A 19,676-nucleotide genomic window follows, 5' to 3' on the forward strand; every position below is an offset into this window, starting at 1 on the left:
ATACCGCTGCGCTGGCAAAAAATAAAAAAGGGTCCCCCCAACGCCTTCTGATTGGCACTAGAATTAAGTCCGCAATTGATCCTTACCGACAAGAGCAGCCAACGAATTACTAAACAATAAACGGGAAAAAAAAAGAACAAGGGGGTACGTACGTCGGTTCCAAATAGAAGCGAGAAGGGGAACCGAGTAGCTAGGAAGACCCATCTATCCCCAACAGAATATGAGGATCATGGGACCTTAAAAAAAAAAAGTAAAAAAGGCTTCTCCGCTGTCAGATCTTAGCGGGGACCACTTTTCCCAGAGTCCAGAGCTGCCGTCGATAGGGAAGCTAAGAAAAAGGGCGTACGTGGTCCTATTTTGATCGACTCTAGCGGGATTCCTTGTGCTTCCCCTGGAATTAATTGCTAAATTAAAGAAACGCAAGAAAAGCTCAGACGTCCACGTGAGAGCCGGATTCGCCCCAGCCCAGACTTGTTCCGCATTCCGCGGTCCCTTCCTTCCGGGGATTTTCTGTTTGCTTTCTGTTTCTTTGCCCGTTCCGGCGTCCAGCGTTGCTCCAGGGCTGTCTTGGAGGTAATCTTCTCTGCCGAGTCCCGTCGGATTTCTCGGGCGAGTCCTGTCTTTCCTGTCTTCCTTTCCCGCCGGAAGTAATGATGCATGCATTGATACCTACCAGCCCCGATCTCCCGCTGAGTCCATGATGCTGACTGAGTCCGATGGGCTACGCAATCTCCTCATCATATGGTCAATAATTGATGGGTTGATGGGTCGATTGATTGACTTTCTGCTCCACCCCAACCTTGTGTGATTCTCGCTAGTTTGAACAGCTATCCCCATCCACGACTCTCACACGACCTGCGACGAGGTACTTACTAACTTACTAGTGAAATCCGGTTGAACCGCATGGAAGCTCATTCGCCTCGGGTGGAGACGCGGAGTATCTCCATTCCTCCGCTTCCAACGATTTAACTCCTACTCCGTAAGGCAGAAAGTACGTTAACTTACGTGGGGAGCGACGAACAAGTTTACGATTTTACGCTTACAGTAGTATCTACTCGACAGTGCTCCTCAACGGTCCGTCATTAGTTCATCGTGCCATATGGTGGCCACATTGTTGCAAACAAGAAACTAAAGCTACTTCGTAAATATACTACTGCATCTGTGATCGTCATGTCGGCCTCCCAATGTACTCGTGGACAAGTCAGTCTTATAAACACGTTATGCCACATATTGATACCGATTCCCTTCTTCCCGCTCCATGTAGTCTTTTTCGATCAGTCTGGTGCCGCTGTTAGTAACGTTGTGTCGTGTCGTAACATGGATGGAAACACCTACTTCTCGATATTCCTCTTGATGTCTGCAGGCTCTAGCACGCCACGGCTTCGGGTAGCCTTGATCACCTCGGCCACCAGTTCGGCGTGCGTGATGGTCTTGCGACTCTTCATGATCCGCACGATCGCGGCCTGCGTCTCGTAGTGCCGGTCGGCAGCCACGCGCTCGTGCGTTGTCTTGTTCTCCTCCTTCGTCTCTTTCAGCTGAATCTGATTGATCTTGATCCGCATCTTCGGGTCGGTAAACCCGGCATTGTACGAAAATTCGTCCGTGGTGTTGACGTCCCGGCCTTTCGGCTTCTTGCTGAGGACTCGGTATTTGGCGCATGCCAGCGATTGGAGTGTTCGCTTGAGTTCTTGGTCAGCTGAAGGGAAGAATCGTTGTCAGTAATTGTCTATAAATGCAGAGCGAAGGGGAACCGACAAAGTTTGGTTGCTTCTTGGATTTGGGAGTAGGTGATCGTTCCACCTTCGGGAAGATCATTGAACAGCAGCAGCACAATCGCTTGGAACGAGCTGACAACCAATTCCTTGTCGCCTTTCGGAAACCTGGCCCGCAGCTGACAGTGTGCCAATTGATGCTTCCAGTGAAGCTTGCGCCCGTTGTATTTGCCATGGTAAAACTTCTCGAAATCGCTGGTGGCCGTGGCGATCTCAGGCGGTATTCGCACCTGAACATCCGGGTACGTAGGCCACGCAGCTGCCGATAGCACGCTGACGCTGAGGTCAACTGGCAGTCGGTTTTTACGTTCGCGCTGAATAGAACTGTACGCCCCCATCTCATCGCGCGCTACATCCATGTCTTTGAACATGGACTCCAAATTATGAGTGAAGCTGGATCCGCATTCTAGTTGCCAGTGTCAGCCCTCCAGTAAATATTGCAGCCAGCTAAGGACGCCACGGTACATACCTGTCTTAAGTCGTGCCAGCATGCTCTTTTCGGCATCGTCGCTAGCGCTCCGACCCATGAGCAGGCGACGGGCGAGGTCATTTTTGTAGAAAGCCTCAAAGACTGCTTTGCCATGTACGAAGCGAAAGAGATTGAGCACTTGGTCCAGCTGTCGATCGATCTCGGCGTCTTCGTCCGCAAGAGGCATGTCGTCGGCCTTTCTCCCGGGAGCCAGTTTCCACCCGCCCTTCAGTAGTCTGTCTACGTATTTAGCGATCATCTCGCCGGTCTTAGGATTGTCGGTCCCGCCGGTTGCCTGCGACTTTCTTCCCTTGTTCATGAATGTCTCGAAAGCTTCGCGGAGAGCATGGCCCAGTTCCTCGTTTCGATGGAATGAGTGAATCCAAGTCTCATCGAGCTGCTGCTTGAATTCGAGCAGCCGGGCAACCATCTCGGCATCTTTCTCTTCATCGAAAACAATCAAAGCGCCCTCTTCAACGATGAAACTGCTGAACGCTGGCCTCAATTTCGAGCCGAGACTCTTCCGTTCAAGAAGGGCATAGAGTTTCTCCAAAGCAATCTTATTTCCCGTCCGTAGCAAGCCGAGGATGTCGGCCTGATTAAGGAGAACTGATTGTTGATCCAACACTAGCGTGTGATCCAGAAGTTCGGACAATTTTTGCTTCGTGCTTCGGTTGAGCGAAAATAGCTCACACCGGTTGACTTCTCGTTCAATCAGATTATGGCTATTCGCGGCGAATGTGGCGAGATATCCCGATGCTTCGCGTTGGGCCCATGATGCGAAATATTTCTTCGATTCGGAAATGAGGAGGGGCTCGAAACCATCCGCGTATACATCGAGACCGTGGAACAATTCGATCGCCTTGCGAAGTAACGATGAATCTGCCATGATGCTCGGGTCCTCATCGCGGTCGGCTCTGATTAGATCACAGGCGCCTTGCGAAATCTTCGCTTTCAGCACTGGATCGGAATATATGTGGTTTCGGAACTGGACGAGACCCATCTCACGGATAACGGGATATTCTTTGGAATGAAGGAGGAACGATTGGTCGAGGTAGTAGAAGATCCATCGAACGGTAACCTAAAGAGTCAACTTTCAAGCAAATAGGCAAATGGATGGGCGATGACCACATACCAGCTTTGATTGCCATGTTGCCCACGACTCGACTACCGCCCGCAATGCATCAATGTTGTCGCCACTCTCTGCTCTGGCCACCAGGGTATCGCGGAGCTTTCCGGACACATGACCCCGACATCGGTCTTGCAGCTGCTTGGCTAATTGAGCAGCTCGCCCTTGACGGCACACATTTTCTGCCCCTTTGTAAAGCTCCTCCAGCGAGACCTCAGGCTTTCCACCTTTGAAAATCGCCGCCAAGGCCGCATCAAGTTGACTCCAGACCTTCTCAAAGTAGGAATCTTGGTTGAATCGCGAGCCTGTCCGAAGATTCTTTACAACCAGCTTCTTTGCGCCCGTATGCGGTGTAAAATTGCTTTGACGCGATGCTGTGTTGAAGGGCCGAGATTTGGCCGGTCCGCCGAGGGGATGCGACCCGGACGTAGCCTGCCCGAACGGCCCGCTAGCTCTGGAATCTTGGTTCGCGAAGTTGTACATTTTGTCGGATGAGGATGGGGTTTGAGGATTCGATGCAGATTGTAGGGTCGAGGGGGGAGACGATAACCGCGGACGCTTGGTCGTCGGGGAAGACTGCCTGTGATGATGATGCTCTTGATCGTAGGTGGTGTGATTCCTCGACAGGAGCTCCGAGATAGTCGCTTGCTGGTTTGGAGGATTCCGCGCAGCCTCCTCCTGATCAGATAGCTTCCTTTTACCGGTCGACTTGCGCTTGCCGCTCCTCTGCTCGGTGGCGGGTCTCGTATGCTGCTGCATGGACTCGGCTCTGCCTAGGGCGAGGACGTTGGAGAGCGCTCGGCGTCGAAAAGCTCCAGACGGCGCTGAAGATCAACAGGTCATGGCAAGATTGGCTTGGGATTCGTCAAAGTGCGATGAATACGTTGCGCTGGGAAAGGGCGGACGAAAGGGAGGGGATGGGTGATGAGAGGGTGTTGGCAAATGCGTGTTGACGGTCGAAGGAGGGCTCTCCGCAGTGGCATTGACGTTGCTGAGTCGGAGATAAGATAATACGTCCGCCCGCAGGTTCCCCCTCGGACAAGTCTACAGGCGAGAAGTACCGACAAACTAAAGTGCTATCCCATCCATTGTACGGAGTGTGTCAACAATTATGCATGGTGTTTTTGGATTTTGGACTTATTTCCACCATTCCCACTCTAATGCGGCAATGGGCTAGATCTAGCCACCCTCTTTGATATAATTCATGTGCATCATTCCTTAAACTACACACTCCAATACTCCCTCCAAATGTTTGTAGATGCTTTATTCCGTGTTTTTTAGGAGAAAAGGTTGGAGCCCATTTGCTCCTTTACCTCGCCATCCTCAAACTGGAAATAGAGTATTAGTACACTGAATGGTCAAACTTTTTCCGGTGATTCTTACCTCTAAGAAATCCGTAGCGGTAATGAGAGCCATATACGACTTGGCCAGGTCACCGAGAGCGCTGTGATGATCTGAAGCGCCCCCACCTCCGATTTTGGCAACACGCTTGAAGATTCCGACCATACTTTGCCTGTTCTCGGCAAGGAAGGCGCGCGTTTGCTCCATCATCTGCTCGTTGTGAAGGCCTCGGGAGAACACGGCGGAAACAATGACGCGGAGCACGGAGTAAAGAAGATCATAGTATTTCCGGAGGGCATCGGGGTTATCGATATCTGTGATTATTAGATCGAGTAGTTCATTCCCTGGACCAGGTAAATACTGACCAATACCAAGATCAGGATCAGCCGCGAACAGCTGCGAATCGCGAACTGCCTGGAAAAGACCAGTCCCAAGAACTTGAATGGCGCCGTTCCTAGTTTGGCAAAGTTGTTGAAGGAGAGACAACAAAGACTCATAGTACGACAAGAGCAAAGGCGTATCTTGGATCCCAGTTAGCATTGTTGGCTCTTGATTTGCAATTGGTTTCACTTGCTGCATAGACTTACCACTAGCTTGCGCATTCTTAAGCTCAACCGGAAGTGTTCGGATGGCATCCAAAAACAGACTCAAATAGTTCGACTGAGACATAGACTCTGCCAACGTAGATTCTTCCCGTTTATCCAGGGCTGCCAAGAGATTCAAGAACAGAAGAGCCGACACACGGCATGTTTCTTGGCCAGTGTACGCATCGTCACATACAGCTTCAATCAAAGTCGGACCCGCTGTCCGGATGACCTGATAGCTATGCTGCTTTGTGTCTCCGTATGATGTTTCAGGAGAAATCACGCGGGAGATGTAGTGCGAGCAGATATTGTAGAAGGTCTCTCGGAGGTGAATGTTGCTGGCAGCCAGAATAACGCCCCGAACGCAAATCTGGAACAACTGATGGAGCTTTTCATCGATGACATCGCCGCTTCGTCGGATAGGAGTTCCACTTGTCTCGGACGAATCCAGGTTACTAACCAGGGTTTCCGCAAGGCGCGCCAATTCAATGGCCTCCGGAGAGTCTTCTTCCACAGCCGCGTCAAGTTTGGGAAGAATCAATTGGATCGAATGCAAGATAAAAGTCGATTTTCGCCCACCTTCGATCTCAGAGCATGTGAGAATTGTCGTTATGAGCTCCGTCCAAGATTGAAGAGCCAGGTAGCGGTTGTGGCTGATCTGCCGGGACTGATTGAGTGACAAAACAAACAGGGTCAAATTTTCAGCCTCGGCCAGAAATTGCTCTTCATCTGGAGTTCGCAGATGCACCGTTGAATGCAGCTCTTCCTTTCGGACTTGAATAAGCTCTTCCAGCTCGGCCATGTTGTAAATAACGAATGAATCACCAGCCTGTGCCTTGGCACATGCCTCCACGCCGATATCTCGAAGAAGCACCAACTCAGGCGGGGGCAGTGGATTTCTAATGTCCAGGTCCGCGAAGTCGAAGAGATCGAAGACAGTGGGTGTCACGATACCCTCGCCCTTCTCTGAAACTGCATTTCCAAACAATGTTGCGAGGATGTCGCTTTGCAGAGTCGGTGAACCAAGCTTGGTGGCCGAGCGGATCTCCGTTGCAGCGTAGTTGTACAGGTAGCTTCTGTAGAGCAAGAACTCTGCGAGGGCAGTGGTTGATTTGGAAACCCAGAATTCTTCGGCCAAGATAGGTAGCCCATCCCATGGGGTGTGCAGTCCGATTATGGGCTGGGTTGCGAGGGTATTGAGAAGAAAGCGGTTAACACGCATTTCAGAAAGCGTGAAGTAGGATGAGAGCTTCGATGACCACAGGTGCTTCAACACTTCAAATCCCATACGCTTGAGGCGCACCATCCATGGTAAGATGTTCCCATTCACTTCATCGGGGTAGTTCTGCAGAAATTCGATAATGGCATGCAATAATGAGGCTTGCTGAGAGAAAAGACCCTCCGGGGAGACATCGAGTATATTTCCGACGCTGCGGAACCCGAGAAGAATGTGCGCTATCGTTGGTTGATCTGTGATTGACCCCAAGCAGGAATTTAGAAGTGCGAGCAGACTCTCACGAATAATGTACCCCGTCGATTGGGCTCCAACTTCAAGTTCCCTAGATTCAGGTTGCATTTGGGAGACAAGCGGGCGGGATACGCTGTCAACATCCACTTCTGAACTCAAGACCTCAACAATTTTGTTTGACGATCGCCACTTGGACAATTCAGGAGACGAGGCCTTATTCAATTTCTTCGAGCTGGAGAGTTTCTCCAGCAGTGCCATTGAAGTGACAGTGAGCTGCTCGTGGCCGGTGCTGCAGTAGAGACATAAAGCGGGGATGATCGACAGATAATTAAGGATACTGTCCTCAAACGCGGAGAGCGCAGAGTTTGCTACATTGGTCCGGCTTCCACCAGCCTGAGACTTGACCAATGGGCGAACAATGTTGAAGTAAGTCGACTGGAGATCCATCATCAGGTCCATGACCTCGAGGCTTCGGACGACAGAAAGAACCAAGACTGAATCAGCCGAGGACTTAGCAACATCTGTAACATCTTGATGAGCCGCTGCAAAGATAGATTTGATCACATCCTCATTGAAGAGCCATTCAGCCACCCGTGCAAATGGATGAAGCCGGATGTAATTGACCAGCGATGAGGTTTTGAGTGTACTATCGGATGATATACTGGGCTGGCTGAGGACTGTAACAATGTTCTCGTTGAAAGATTTCAGGCAAGTCACAACGAAGTCTAAGCAATTGTAGGTGAGCATACGGACTTGACGTTCGTTGAGATCCGGGATTCTTCTCGACAATGCTCGGCCCAGCACGAAATCGATGTAAGGCTCAATGCCCGGCATGCGGTATGAAGAGCCTAAAGATTCTGGGAAGGGGAGCGAGAGGTGGTAATCCGCCGAGTCCGTGGTTGGAGACACGAGCGAATATACAAGGGCCACAAAAGCGTTAGCTTGGTCAAAACTCTCACCAATTTTCTGGAAAGCTTGTTGTTCGTGCCACACAAGAGGGTTTGAGACCAAGGGGACCTTTCCATGGCCAGAAGCGCTCATTGATCCGCTGGAGATCCATTGGTCAATCGAAAGCCACATCTCATTTCCATTTGAAGATGTCCGGTCGGTCATCAAGGCCGACAGAGTATCGAAGACCGTTGCTCTGAGGTGAGTAGGGATCGGCCCACTGGATAACGTCAACAACGTGGTGACAATGCTAAAGGACGGGTGGAGGAGCATCCAGTCCCTGATCGCGACACTTTGCCGACACAAATGACCCATCAGCCGTAGATAACAAGTCAACATCACCGGACTTTCTGGCTCACTCATGTCGGAGGGCTCAGATTTCCGAGCACGTAGCATGGACTGCGAGGAGGAAGGTTTTTCAGTGACTTTGGTCGCATAAAGTTGCAGCTCGGCAAACATCTGTGACCAATTCATAGAGGTAGATCTCTTGAATTTAGCAGACATAAACTTATCCTCCTCAGAAAGGAATCTGTGCGCTGCAGCAGCGTTTTCTTCACCCCCTGAAATAGAACACAAAAGTTCACAGAACGCACTAACACGCGGGACAGTTTGTCGTTTCGAAGCCCATTGGAGGAAACCATACAAGTTCCCGTCCGGGTCAGCCCAAAATTCCTGTGCAGCATCAGGACGGCGCTCAAATGCAAATGCCATGATCACGAGAAAGCTCTCGAGATGAGTCCGAGCCTCGACAAGGCCACGATGGAGACTCGATGTTAGACCATCTCTAAGCGCGGTGATTTGATCTAACCGTTGCGAGTCCTCTTCCGACTTGAGCATTCGAACTGCATCTGGCATATTGGCGATACATGACTCTGCAAAAACCTCAAAATATTCCATCAACAGGGCCTTGAAAAACCCGGAGCAGGCATCCGACTCAAGCGTAGACGATGCACTTTCTTTCAACAGCAAAGTAACCAATTCACTGCGAGCCGGATCTGCCCATTCTTCGTTGTTAACTCCGGAGCAGATGGCGAGCATCGAGTCTAATCCTCCGTCATCCAGCGCGGTCATGAACATTTTGGTGCGTTCTTCGACCTCCTTTGCAGGGTCAACACCGGGAATTGGAGAAGATGGACCGTCAAAGTCCCAGCCACTGTATACCGCAAGCCAGAGTGCAATCACAGTTGAATGAAAGGTTGGAAGCCGCCAAGTTTGACCGTCCTTGGTGGATGTCACGGCCGTATGAAGACTCCGCGCCTCCTTGTGTGAACCAGAGCTTTCAGGTGACCCATGCTGAACGAACGAGGAGACGATCGAAGGGATGTAATGAACCAGTACGCTATCGAATCGATCCAGCTTTCTGAGGCGGTTCAAGAGTATTCGGAGATCTTCGGGACTGGTGTAAGGACCTTTGAACAAGTAGCACAGGATCGCTCCTAGCGATTCGTGTTGTTGCTGTAAGCTGTTGCGCTGGTACTCAATAGCCTCCATTATTTCAAAGTCTTCGGATTGACCGACGATCGAGGCTTTCTGGATTTGTTCACCAAGCAAGGCAAGCCATTTCTCGATGTCTTCCATTGATGTCATGCATTTCCGAGCAAACAGCGAAGCGTTTCGCAAAGGACCGTCCTTTATTTCGACAACAAGGGCCAGAGCGTCCTGCATCAGAGTCTGGTCCGTTTCCCGCTCGACTTCGAAGGATTCCTGGAAGATAAGGCGCAAGGATTCGAGCAAGAAATGGCGACGCTCGTGAAACCGCATGATCGCAGCGATGACAGGGGATCTATCCAACGCTTGTGCGTCCTCCTGAGCCCCTAAAAAGAGCACCGCCGCTTCCACCTCATCGATGTCCAGAGCATCCGCAAGCTGTAGAGCCCCTTCCTTGAATTCATCGTTGATCGAATATTCGACGTTGTTCACCGTGATTTTCCCTAGATTGTCGCAAACACAATCAGCAAACTCCCTAGCTCCAGAGAGACCGATCATTCCGTGAGTAGGGGGCCAAGATTGAAGATACGCACCAGCGATGACAATTTGGCGACTGGGGTTGTTTTTCCTGGGCCGATCGAGGAGTTTCCTAAAATCTTCAATGTGAGTCTCCAGCTCAATTCGGAGACGGTCGATGTTTACAAAAGAAGACACCGAAAGAGCAGAAAGATCCTGGTACAGACCACGGAGGCCGTCCAGAGTATCTTGGTCTTCCATGCTCAGTGATTGTGCGTGTTTTGGCGGGGGGCGCCGTGGAGGAGAAAGATGGGAAGGACCATGTGTTTGTCACCGGCCAAAAAAGGTCGGAGGACGCGATCCAAAATTCCGAGCTAAAAGCGGCGGAGCTTCTGCGCCGAGACTAAAGCCGCACCACCCACCCCATCCATCTATTTACACCCTCCCATCTACCAACTGCAACTACCATCGTCTGCCATCTTCTATTTGGATCGCTTTTCGTGTACTCTGTTCCCGGTGAACGCACAGCTCTGCAGTCGAGAAATGCCAGCTTTTCACGCCTCACAAAGGACATGAGCCCAATATTCTTCATAGGTCTTGGCTGCCTTGCGTAGATTCTAGCCAGAACTCAGCAACGCCATGGGCGAAATTTCTCTTGACAAAGCACTCGTGCTTCTGTCATCCGAGAAGCAGAGGGAGCGCTTGGATGGACTGGCTGGTATGCCAATAGAACCAAGCTATCCTGAACTCGTTCACTAATGTTCACTAGACTTGAAGCATATTTTCCAGCAGAATAAACAAAACTCAAAATTGTAAGTCGGACTTACTATCTGGTCGAAACTTCGCTGCAGGAGCTGACACCTGCACGCTATGTAGAAGCTCGTTAAGTGATAAGGCGTGCCATAAAATATTTGAATCGCTTTTCCGATTTATTGCCGCTGAAAAGTCGGCGTTTATCCGAGCCAATTCCAAGGGGCCATCTGCTTCTCGCTTGTCTACTTGTGCATCTGTGATCCGAACGGCTGTTGATGTCTTCTTGCATAGTCTGCGGACCAAATCTGTCCGCGCAATTACTGATCATATAACTGACATCCTACTAACTCCAGGTCAAAAGTTGTTTGACCTGCTTTGCGTTGATTACACAAAATGCCTGTCCACACTTCTGAGTTACCCCCCACACGTTGAGCATCTAGGTGCTAGCGAATGGGAGAAGCTTATAAGCTTCTGTCTTAGAAGTATAGGCCTCAACGAAGACGAGGACAGCGACCGGCCTTCCTCAAATGATCGAAGATCTACTTTGGACGACTTTATGACCGGTGGCAGTCGCAGCTCGACACCTTCCAGGTCAACCTCCGCATTAGCTGTCAGGGAAAAGCCCAGAGGCAATCAAAGCACAATGAGTGAAGCTCTGAATTGTATTCAACTGCTAACGGCGAGCCCGAGCGCCCCAATTCAAGATTCTGCCGAAAGGATACTTGATGGGCTGGCCAAGTTCCTCAAATCATCGGCAATCGCTGGAAGTGGCCATCTGGCCGCGATCAGCAGCTTGAACTCTGTTATAACGCGAGTCCTGTTTGACCAGTCGAACCTTGTTCGAACATCCTTGCTAGACTTGATCCCCACCATCCGACACCTGTGGGCTACTAAGCTGATGAGCTTAAAGGATGAGCTACTTGTCACCATCACACTTTGTATGGTCATCATGATCGACGCGGCCCGTAGGGAGCCTTCTGAGTTGCTGGCTAAATTGATTGAAAGCCTGGTGGACACCTTGTACTCTGAATACACCCGACGACCGGAGAAGGACACACTGCAGATTGATGAGTTGATCTTCTACCAAAAGGCTTCTGCGCAGGGGCAAAGGTTTCTGATAGGCCCTCGCCATGAAATCCCTAGATCGGAGCACAACTGGACAATAGTATGGGCCATATCAAAGTTGATGGAAATGTCGGAAGAGGTGGCTTCTCGTTTACTTTTGCATCGCGTTGCAAGCGAGGGATCGAGCAAAAAGCAGCGTCTCACCTCGCTGATTGAAGACGTTTTTCGGGATTCCATCGCCTCCTCGGGTGTTAAAAGAGTATGCGCCCTACAGTTGATTCCTTTCCTTATCCAGCACAATGAAAGTGTGGAATCGAGGGATTCACTGCTCCGGCGTTTAACTCCTTACATACCTGACGATAACAGCACAATATCATCTTGGACCATGGTGGCGATTGCAAGGTAGGTGAACATTGGGAGACTTTCATTCCTATACCTTTTGCCTCCCCCACCCCCGTCCCTCTCAATAGGGTTATCCATGTGGAACAAGCTAATCGATGTTCGTAACAGTATTGCTGGTAGTCCAGGTGCAGACTCGAGCTCTTTACGTGACGCTTGGCAACGAGTTTGGGATCTCACGTCTCGTGCTTCTACTTCCCACACGACGTCAAGGGCAGCTTGCACGCTTATGAACTCGATTATTCATTTCGAACTCTTAGAGTATTCAGAAAGGGCGGAAGCGATTAATTCCATGCTTTCGTCTGTGAACCTGAACGGCCCCTCTGTAATGTCAGATTCATCTCTCGCTCTTTGGGCGACAGTAACTAGGGCAATTGCACAGATAAATCCAGGATCTGTCCCACATGCTTCCAAATTGATCTGCACATGGCTCCGAGAGGCTTGGACGATTGGTTTGTTCTGTGAATGAAATTAGTTAGCTGCAGTTGCTAATTATGAATACAGGCACGATAACTGATCGAATACTTACAGCGCAAGTTGCCGCATTTGCGCGTCCTTTAGATCTTTTCAATTTGATCTTAGCCTGCACAAATAGACCTTATGCCCCGCCTATGATTCAATTCAGAGGACCGGAAGGCTTAGTTGCCCGAGGCTGGAAATTCTTCCATAGGACCAAACAACTATTATGTTATGTTTTTGATCTGGAAAAGTCCCTCGATATTGTCGATCTGTGGTGCCCGCAAGAAGAGTTGAATCTGGACACTTTCACTCAGCAGGATCCGAATGACTTCATGGTCATGGAGCTTTTGCACGTGAAATCTGAGATGTTCCTCCAAAACTGGCTTTCTCTGTCGGAGGATAGGTCTACTCATATCACAGTGGATGTTGTGCAAATACTGACATCTTTCTGCATCGTTTCTACTTTGTATACAGAGTCTATGCCACAACAAGCCGAGTCACGCTCCCAGAACGTACGGAAAAATACTGAAAGCTTGTGGAGAAAGATATGCGCTTTCCTGGATGGCCGTGACATGGAATTTGTGCAGGCTTGCCTCATGCTCTTGTCGCCTTTTCTTGGCCCTAAGCTCTGCTCCTCGGGGCCCAAGCCAGCGATCATGAAATCTCTTCGCAAAATCATCAACCCGTTATCTCGAGTTCTTGAAGGTCATCGACAAACTCAAAGGGGTCAACTCTCAGCTCAGGGGAAAGACCATATGGACTTGGACGATCACGATCCATTATTGAGCTCTAATGATCGGCCGAAGGAGACTGCGGACATCGTAAACATGAACCGAGAGGCGGTGCCCGTGTTTCGTGACTTTGCTACTTTCCAGCGTTGCCTGACAGTACAGCTTTCTGTTTTCCAGAGGCTGCAGGCCCCTATAGATGAGACTGGGCAACATGCAAACAATGATTTGATTGAGTATTTGGCAGACTTGGATGAGGTTGATATCTTGTCTGCGCGAGACTTTTTGCCACACGTTTATCGCGCTTGCTCGGACATGGAACGCAGCTCAATGGTAAGGGTACTAGAGGACACTGGTGAAAAATGTTTACAGTCATATGAGCTGGAGCGCTGTGAGAATTCTCATCTTCTTTGTATCCATCTGATGCACAGCTTTGTCGAAGCGTGGGCAGCAGGCCAAAGTGATCACTTGAGTGACTCCGCTTCAGACATTTATACTTGGTTTACCGATGTGCTCTTAGCGAAAGGACGGGCTTCACCCTCGGTTCTGATCGGATTCGCGGAGCTCCTGGGAGGTGTTCTTAAATCGAATACTTCATTCACCACTGGAAAATCAAGTCCGTCTGCAAGGACCAGCCTCCTCACTATTATACATGAAGGCGAGATCGCTGTGAAGTTCGGTGCTGCAGATATTATTTGTCAACTCTTTAACCAGTATCCACTCAAAGACCATGACGCTATTTTCGATGACATCCTGGATAGTCTTCCAAGGGATCCGGATTGGTGCGAGGGAATCGCCCTTCGTTTATACATCCTAGCCCAGCTAGCCTCACGGTGGCATACCCTACTGCGGAGAAGCATCTACCATATGTTTGAGACTCCAGCTCAAGTCCCCGAATCACTTTGGTCCGCCGAAAAATGTGTGGGAAGTGTTGCACGGATCCTTGGACTTAAGGATACGCGAGAACTCTTTCGGTTGTTCTCTTCCCAGATACTATACACATGGACTGAAACGGAATCGATTGCATCCATGCCTTTTAGCATTTTCGGCTATCCGAATCTTGAAAGCATGCTAAATGATGTTCAGGATGAGATTGTTGGTCAAATAATGATGCGTGCGAGAGACGATGACACTGCAGAACTTTCAAAATACATGAAAAAAGCCTGGACTGAGATTCTTGCAGAGTCTTTTTACAAAGCAGAGGCTTACACAATCTCACGAGATATCAGTACACCCCCTGGGCAAGGAAGCCAGCCGAAGGGTGTGGAAAATCGAGTCAAGAAAATGCTAGGTACCCAAAAGTTTTTGGAGTCAATTGATCAGCACTTTGCACAGACAATTGCAACTTTCTTTGTGTCGATGGACCAGTACGAGCAGATTGAAAGGGCATTCTCGAAGCGTGGAAACTACCATGGCGCTCTCCAAATCATGAACAATATAACGGGAAAAAGTGTCTCGAAGATTGTCCTGCCTGCCAATCAACAACCTTCTTTCAGGGCGCGCTATCTTCTTGACGAGCTCGAGTTCTTCTGTGAGCGGAGTGGATACGAGCTTGACACAATATGGACGCCTACACTGGCTTCTTACGTCTGCCGGGCCCTGTTGGAGCTAATACACCCCGCTCTTGGATCCCTTCATGCTTGCTCTGTCATTCGGAAAATTCGAGTTTTAGTTTGTGTAGCTGGGCCTGTCATGTTGAGAGATTATCCGTTTGAAATGCTTCTCCATTCTCTCCGCCCGTTTCTCACGGACATTTACTGCTCGGAGGACGCTCTGGGAATATTCTGGTATCTGTTGGAGGCAGGCAGGGACTATTTGATTGAGAATCCAAGTCTCATGGCTGGAATCACCGTTTCCACTTTCTTGTCTCTGAGAGAGTTTATGGTATCCCCTCCGAAAGATGCAATCCACGAGAGCTTGTCAAGAATTGTATTGTCGGCTATACAAACATTCATGCGGTGGTTTGAGACATACCTGGAAGCTTACGATTCCTCGGTCCTGAATACCGCGACGCGCGAATTGTTCCGTCGTATGATCAAGTCCTCTCAAGGGACCCTCACCACAGAACCGAGAGAAAATGACACGTCGAAGCGAGATTTGCTTCTTGACGTTCTCGATGACCGAAGCTCGGGCAAAAGCTTACTGAGTAAACCCATATCGGATCATGTCATATCGTTGCTATGTATTGATTCAAATGAGCCTCCCGATTTCCGCCAGCCCACAACTGGAGAGAGAAGCCACTATACACCGAACACTGTGGCTATCTATGAAACTTTGCAAAATTTTGAAACCAGTTCTCAGTACAAACTGTGGGCTGCCAAGATCATTGGGCGAGACTTTGCAGCTACTGGAACCATCAGCGATGATTTGTTGAGAGAGCAAGATTTGAGCTTGTTCAAAACCAATCATTCGAATTTGCCTTTGGATCCGTTCTTCTATTCCAAAGCCAGTATACTACAAACGCTTTGCAACAGACTACAGAGCAGCAAACCTATGGATGTCGGTCTCTTCGAGCGGACATTACAGCTCATTGTCAGTAATTTGACACAATCCCCCGCCCATGAAGAGTCTGGAATTGTCATACCGCCGTCATTGATGAAGGCTCTTACCTGGAGTCCTTACAAGTGCCCTGCTTCACATGAACTTGGGGTCCATGATGCTGCGATTAGCTGGAATCCAGACCTTTCGATTTCACATTGGGCTCGCGATGTGGGGATGTTCTTGTCAAGAGCGGCGTCCGAGGACCCCGTAATTGGACCGCTCAATAATATTCTTTCCGCTATTCCTGACCTAGCAGCTCATGTTCTACCATACATCCTTCATGATGTCTTATGCACGGAGCTTGATGGAGATGGAAAGATGCGTCAAAAGATTTCCGAAGTTTTCAGCCAGGCCTTGCGGGAGGTTAATGACAAGACCATTCCCCATGCACGACTCGTAATCAACTGCATGCTTTATCTTCGAAACCAACCGAGGCCTAACGAGTCGACTATTGTGGAACGTGACGAATGGCTTGCCATAGATTTCGCCGAAGCGTCCTCAGCTGCCACGAGGTGTCGCTTGCCAAAGACCGCATTGCTATTCCTTGAGATACATTCTTCTCGTGCAGTGTCTTCATCTCGTTCGTCAGTGGCTAAATTTAGTTCTCCACCCGAAGAGTTGCATGAAATTTTCAAGAACATAGATGATCCGGACTTTTTCTACGGGATCCCACAAAGCTCTTCTCTAGAGTCGGTCATGGAGACACTTGAGCATGAAAGCTCTGGTTTTAAGAATCTTCTCTTTCAGAGCGCTCAGTACGATAGTGAGAGGCAGATGTCGGGAAGCGCAAATAACCTTGGTGTACTGAAGGCACTGAATTCAACGAACCTTCAGGGAATTGCAAATTGCGTGTTCAATTCTACCGGAGGAGGCACCAAGGACATGGCAGTCTCATTCGAAAGCATGCTGCAAGCTGCAACGAATCTCAGGCAATGGGACATCCCAATTTCGCCCTTAAACCCTTCACCATCCGCGACCATATTCAGGGCCTTCCAAACCCTTAACACTTCAGCTGCCTTATCCGATGTCTCTATTTCCATCGACGAAAGCTTTCTGGCAACACTTGGATCATTGACGAGTACTAGCCGATCAGCGATGTCATTACGAACTGCGACAAGGGTCCTTGGGACGCTGGTCGAAATCAGCGACGTGTTATGTGCTACATCAGCTGAAGAGATAGACCAGGAATGGGAAAACATTGCAGGTAGAAGCTCTTGGCTGAAAAACACAAAGTATGGTCTCCTCCCCAACGCGGCCGTTTTGATACGCGAAATATCCCTAATGGCCTGTATAGCGTGCATGAGGTGGGAGAGATATTGAACTGCCATGAGGCTCTGTTCTCGTCAATCAAGCGGAAGGATTACCTGAAATCTGCAATCGGGTTGAATAACCGACAGGCGCAACTTCTGGAAGTGAACGTCATTCGCCAGTCACTCAATACTACAAGGGATCATGGCATTGCACAAGCCTCGTTGAAGTCAGCGGTCTGTCTTTCTAAGCTTGCTGACCACTGTAATTCTTTAGGCATAGACGTTGAAGGTGCGGCGAAATTTGATCTCGCCAACGTTTTATGGGACCAGGGCGAGATGACTGCCTCAATTCGGATGCTTCAACAGCTCAATGATCAAAATGATCTGCATAAGCAGGCGGTACCAATAAGCCGTGCCGATCTTCTTGTGACTTTGGTAGGTCTCTGTCTCAGTCTAATCTTTCATGAAGACCCAATTCCATGCTCGAGCTAATAATACCACAAGGGTCATCACGTTGCCGAGGCACGCCTGGAGAAGCCAGAAGCAATCATCCAAGAGTACCTAGCTCCTGCAGTCAAGGAGTTGAAAGCCCGAACAGGCGGCGAAGAAGCTGGCCGAGTCTATCATGGGTTTGCAATGTTCTGTGATCAGCAACTACAAAATCCTGATAGCTTAGAGGATTTCAAACGGATTGAACAAATTCGCAATCGCAAGCAAAAGGAGGTACAAGACCTCGAGGACATGATGAAGGGCGCCGAGGCGAAGGACAAGGACGGTCTTCGATACCACCGAATCAAGACAAAACAATGGTTCGACCTTGACGATCGTGAATATCAACGTTTGCGACGAAGCCGCGAGGCCTTCCTTCAACAGTCTCTCGAGAACTATCTCCTTTGCCTTAAGGAGAGTGAGAAGTACAACAATGATGTCCTCAGATTCTGCGCCCTGTGGCTTGATACGTCCGAAAGCGATATTGCAAATGCAGCAGTCTCGAAATATCTCCATCAAGTTCCTAGCAGGAAGCTCGCACCCTTGATGAACCAGCTAAGTTCTCGTTTGCTGGATGTCGCCGACGACTTTCAGAAGATGCTTTTCTCGCTAATATTCCGTATATGCGTGGAGCATCCATTCCATGGCATGTATCAAATATTTTCGAGCAGCAAATCCAAAGGCGGCAAAGACGAGACCGCGCTATCACGCAACCGAGCGGCCGGCAAGTTGGTAGAATATTTGAAGAAAGACAAGCGCATGGGGCCTACTTGGATCGCTGTCCACAACACAAACATCAACTATGTACGATTCGCTGTGGATCGGATGGGGGACAAGCTTAAAAGCGGTGCCAAGGTTCCTCTGAAGAAACTATCGACTGGCCAACGTCTCGAGCAAGATGTTGTCACTCAGAAACTACCGCCACCCACAATGAGCATCGACATTCGCATCGATTGTGATTATAGCAATGTCCCTAAACTTGTCCGGTTCAATTCTGAGTTCACAGTTGCGTCCGGCGTTAGCGCACCGAAGATTCTCACGGCCTTTGCCACAAATGGTCAGCGTTATAAACAGCTAGTAAGATATCCATGCCCTTTTCGCCATTCCGTCTGGTTGTTATGCATTGCAATCATCCGCTGACTACATGGAACAGTTCAAGGGAGGAAACGATGACCTACGGCAAGATGCCATCATGGAGCAGGTATTTGAACAAGTCAGTAGCCTTCTCAAGGACCACCAAGCGACTCGACAGCGGAACTTGGGGATTCGCACATACAAGGTTCTTCCTTTGACTTCAAACTCGGGAATAATCGAATTTGTTCCACACACCGTTCCATTGCACGACTTCTTGATGCCAGCCCACCAAAGATACTTCCCGAAGGACATGAAACCGAACGTGTGTCGGAAGCACATTGGCGACGTCCAGACACGATCATTCGAAACGCGGGTCAAGACCTTCCGCCAGGTGACCGACCACTTTCATCCGGTCATGAGATTCTTCTTTATGGAGAAGTTCAATAATCCGGACGACTGGTTCGCCAAGCGACTCTCGTATACGCGGAGCACCGCTGCGATCTCGATATTGGGCCACGTCCTTGGCCTAGGAGATCGACATGGCCACAACATTCTCCTCGACGAACGAACGGGTGAAGTAGTGCATATCGATCTGGGAGTGGCCTTTGAACAAGGACGGGTGCTACCAGTCCCCGAAGTAGTCCCCTTCCGATTAACTCGGGATCTGGTTGACGGGATGGGCATTACCAAGACAGAGGGAGTGTTCCGACGTTGCTGCGAGTTTACACTCGAGGCTCTCCGTCAGGAGTCGTATAGTATCATGACTATCCTGGACGTGCTCCGTTACGACCCTCTATACAGCTGGACTGTATCTCCGTTGCGGATGAGAAAGATCCAGGATGCCCCAGAAACGAACGGGGCTCCTGAACCTCCACGTGCGGACCAACGCCCGTCCAACGAGCCAAGCGAAGCTGACCGTGCATTAACGGTGGTGGCCAAAAAGCTGGGCAAGACCTTGAGCGTGACGGCCACGGTCAATGAGCTCATTCAGCAAGCAACTGATGAGAAGAACCTCGCGCTTCTCTATTGCGGTAAGTTGAGAATGAATAATTCCCAGGCCATGAGAAAAAAAAAGCTGACGTTGACCTCTCTAGGCTGGGCCGCATATGTATAGTAAGTCGATATAACATGAAATATGAGTAGCATAGTGAATAATATCTATTGCAATCCTTCATTTGGAGTGTTGGTGTTGCGTCGTAGAATTAACTTAATGTTGGCCTGGGGTGTCCACCGTGGGAGAAACTGCCTATTCGGGCTGCTCCG

The 19,676-nt window shown here is 49.6% G+C and overlaps 2 protein-coding genes across 2 annotated transcripts; one reads left to right on the top strand and one right to left on the bottom strand.

The window, feature by feature from the left end:
• Positions 1–1,218: 1,218 nt before the first annotated feature.
• Positions 1,219–9,916, bottom strand: P170DRAFT_368309 (cullin-4B; the record flags this gene model as incomplete). The annotated part of the gene is made up of 9 exons (XM_024844852.1): positions 1,219–1,279; positions 1,336–1,696; positions 1,756–2,178; positions 2,242–3,322; positions 3,377–4,120; positions 4,754–5,025; positions 5,077–5,232; positions 5,299–9,642; positions 9,733–9,916. The coding sequence occupies 9 exons, from the start codon at positions 9,914–9,916 to the stop codon at positions 1,219–1,221; spliced, it is 7,626 nt and encodes a 2,541-aa protein (XP_024699663.1).
• A 181-nt stretch (positions 9,917–10,097) lies between these two features.
• On the top strand, positions 10,098–19,553 carry atmA (DNA-binding protein kinase TEL1). The gene is made up of 9 exons (XM_024845981.1): positions 10,098–10,373; positions 10,425–10,467; positions 10,532–11,875; positions 11,984–12,324; positions 12,377–16,832; positions 16,895–17,285; positions 17,355–18,416; positions 18,493–19,444; positions 19,508–19,553. The coding sequence occupies exons 1-9, from the start codon at positions 10,295–10,297 to the stop codon at positions 19,525–19,527; spliced, it is 8,688 nt and encodes a 2,895-aa protein (XP_024699664.1). The 5' UTR covers positions 10,098–10,294; the 3' UTR covers positions 19,528–19,553.
• The last annotated feature ends 123 nt before the right edge of the window (positions 19,554–19,676 follow it).

The sequence above is a fragment of the Aspergillus steynii genome, assembly GCF_002849105.1.
Source record: "Aspergillus steynii IBT 23096 chromosome Unknown P170scaffold_9, whole genome shotgun sequence".
Classification (NCBI taxonomy): Eukaryota; Fungi; Ascomycota; class Eurotiomycetes; order Eurotiales; family Aspergillaceae; genus Aspergillus; species Aspergillus steynii.

Bases quoted from the DNA above. Each gene is read 5' to 3' on its own strand.
- atmA (XM_024845981.1), top strand. From the start codon at position 10,295: ATGGGCGAAATTTCTCTTGACAAAGCACTCGTGCTTCTGTCATCCGAG. The intron at 11,876-11,983 runs GTAGGTGAACAT...TGTTCGTAACAG, and splicing joins ACCATGGTGGCGATTGCAAG to TATTGCTGGTAGTCCAGGTG. The intron at 17,286-17,354 runs GTAGGTCTCTGT...TAATACCACAAG, and splicing joins CCGATCTTCTTGTGACTTTG to GGTCATCACGTTGCCGAGGC.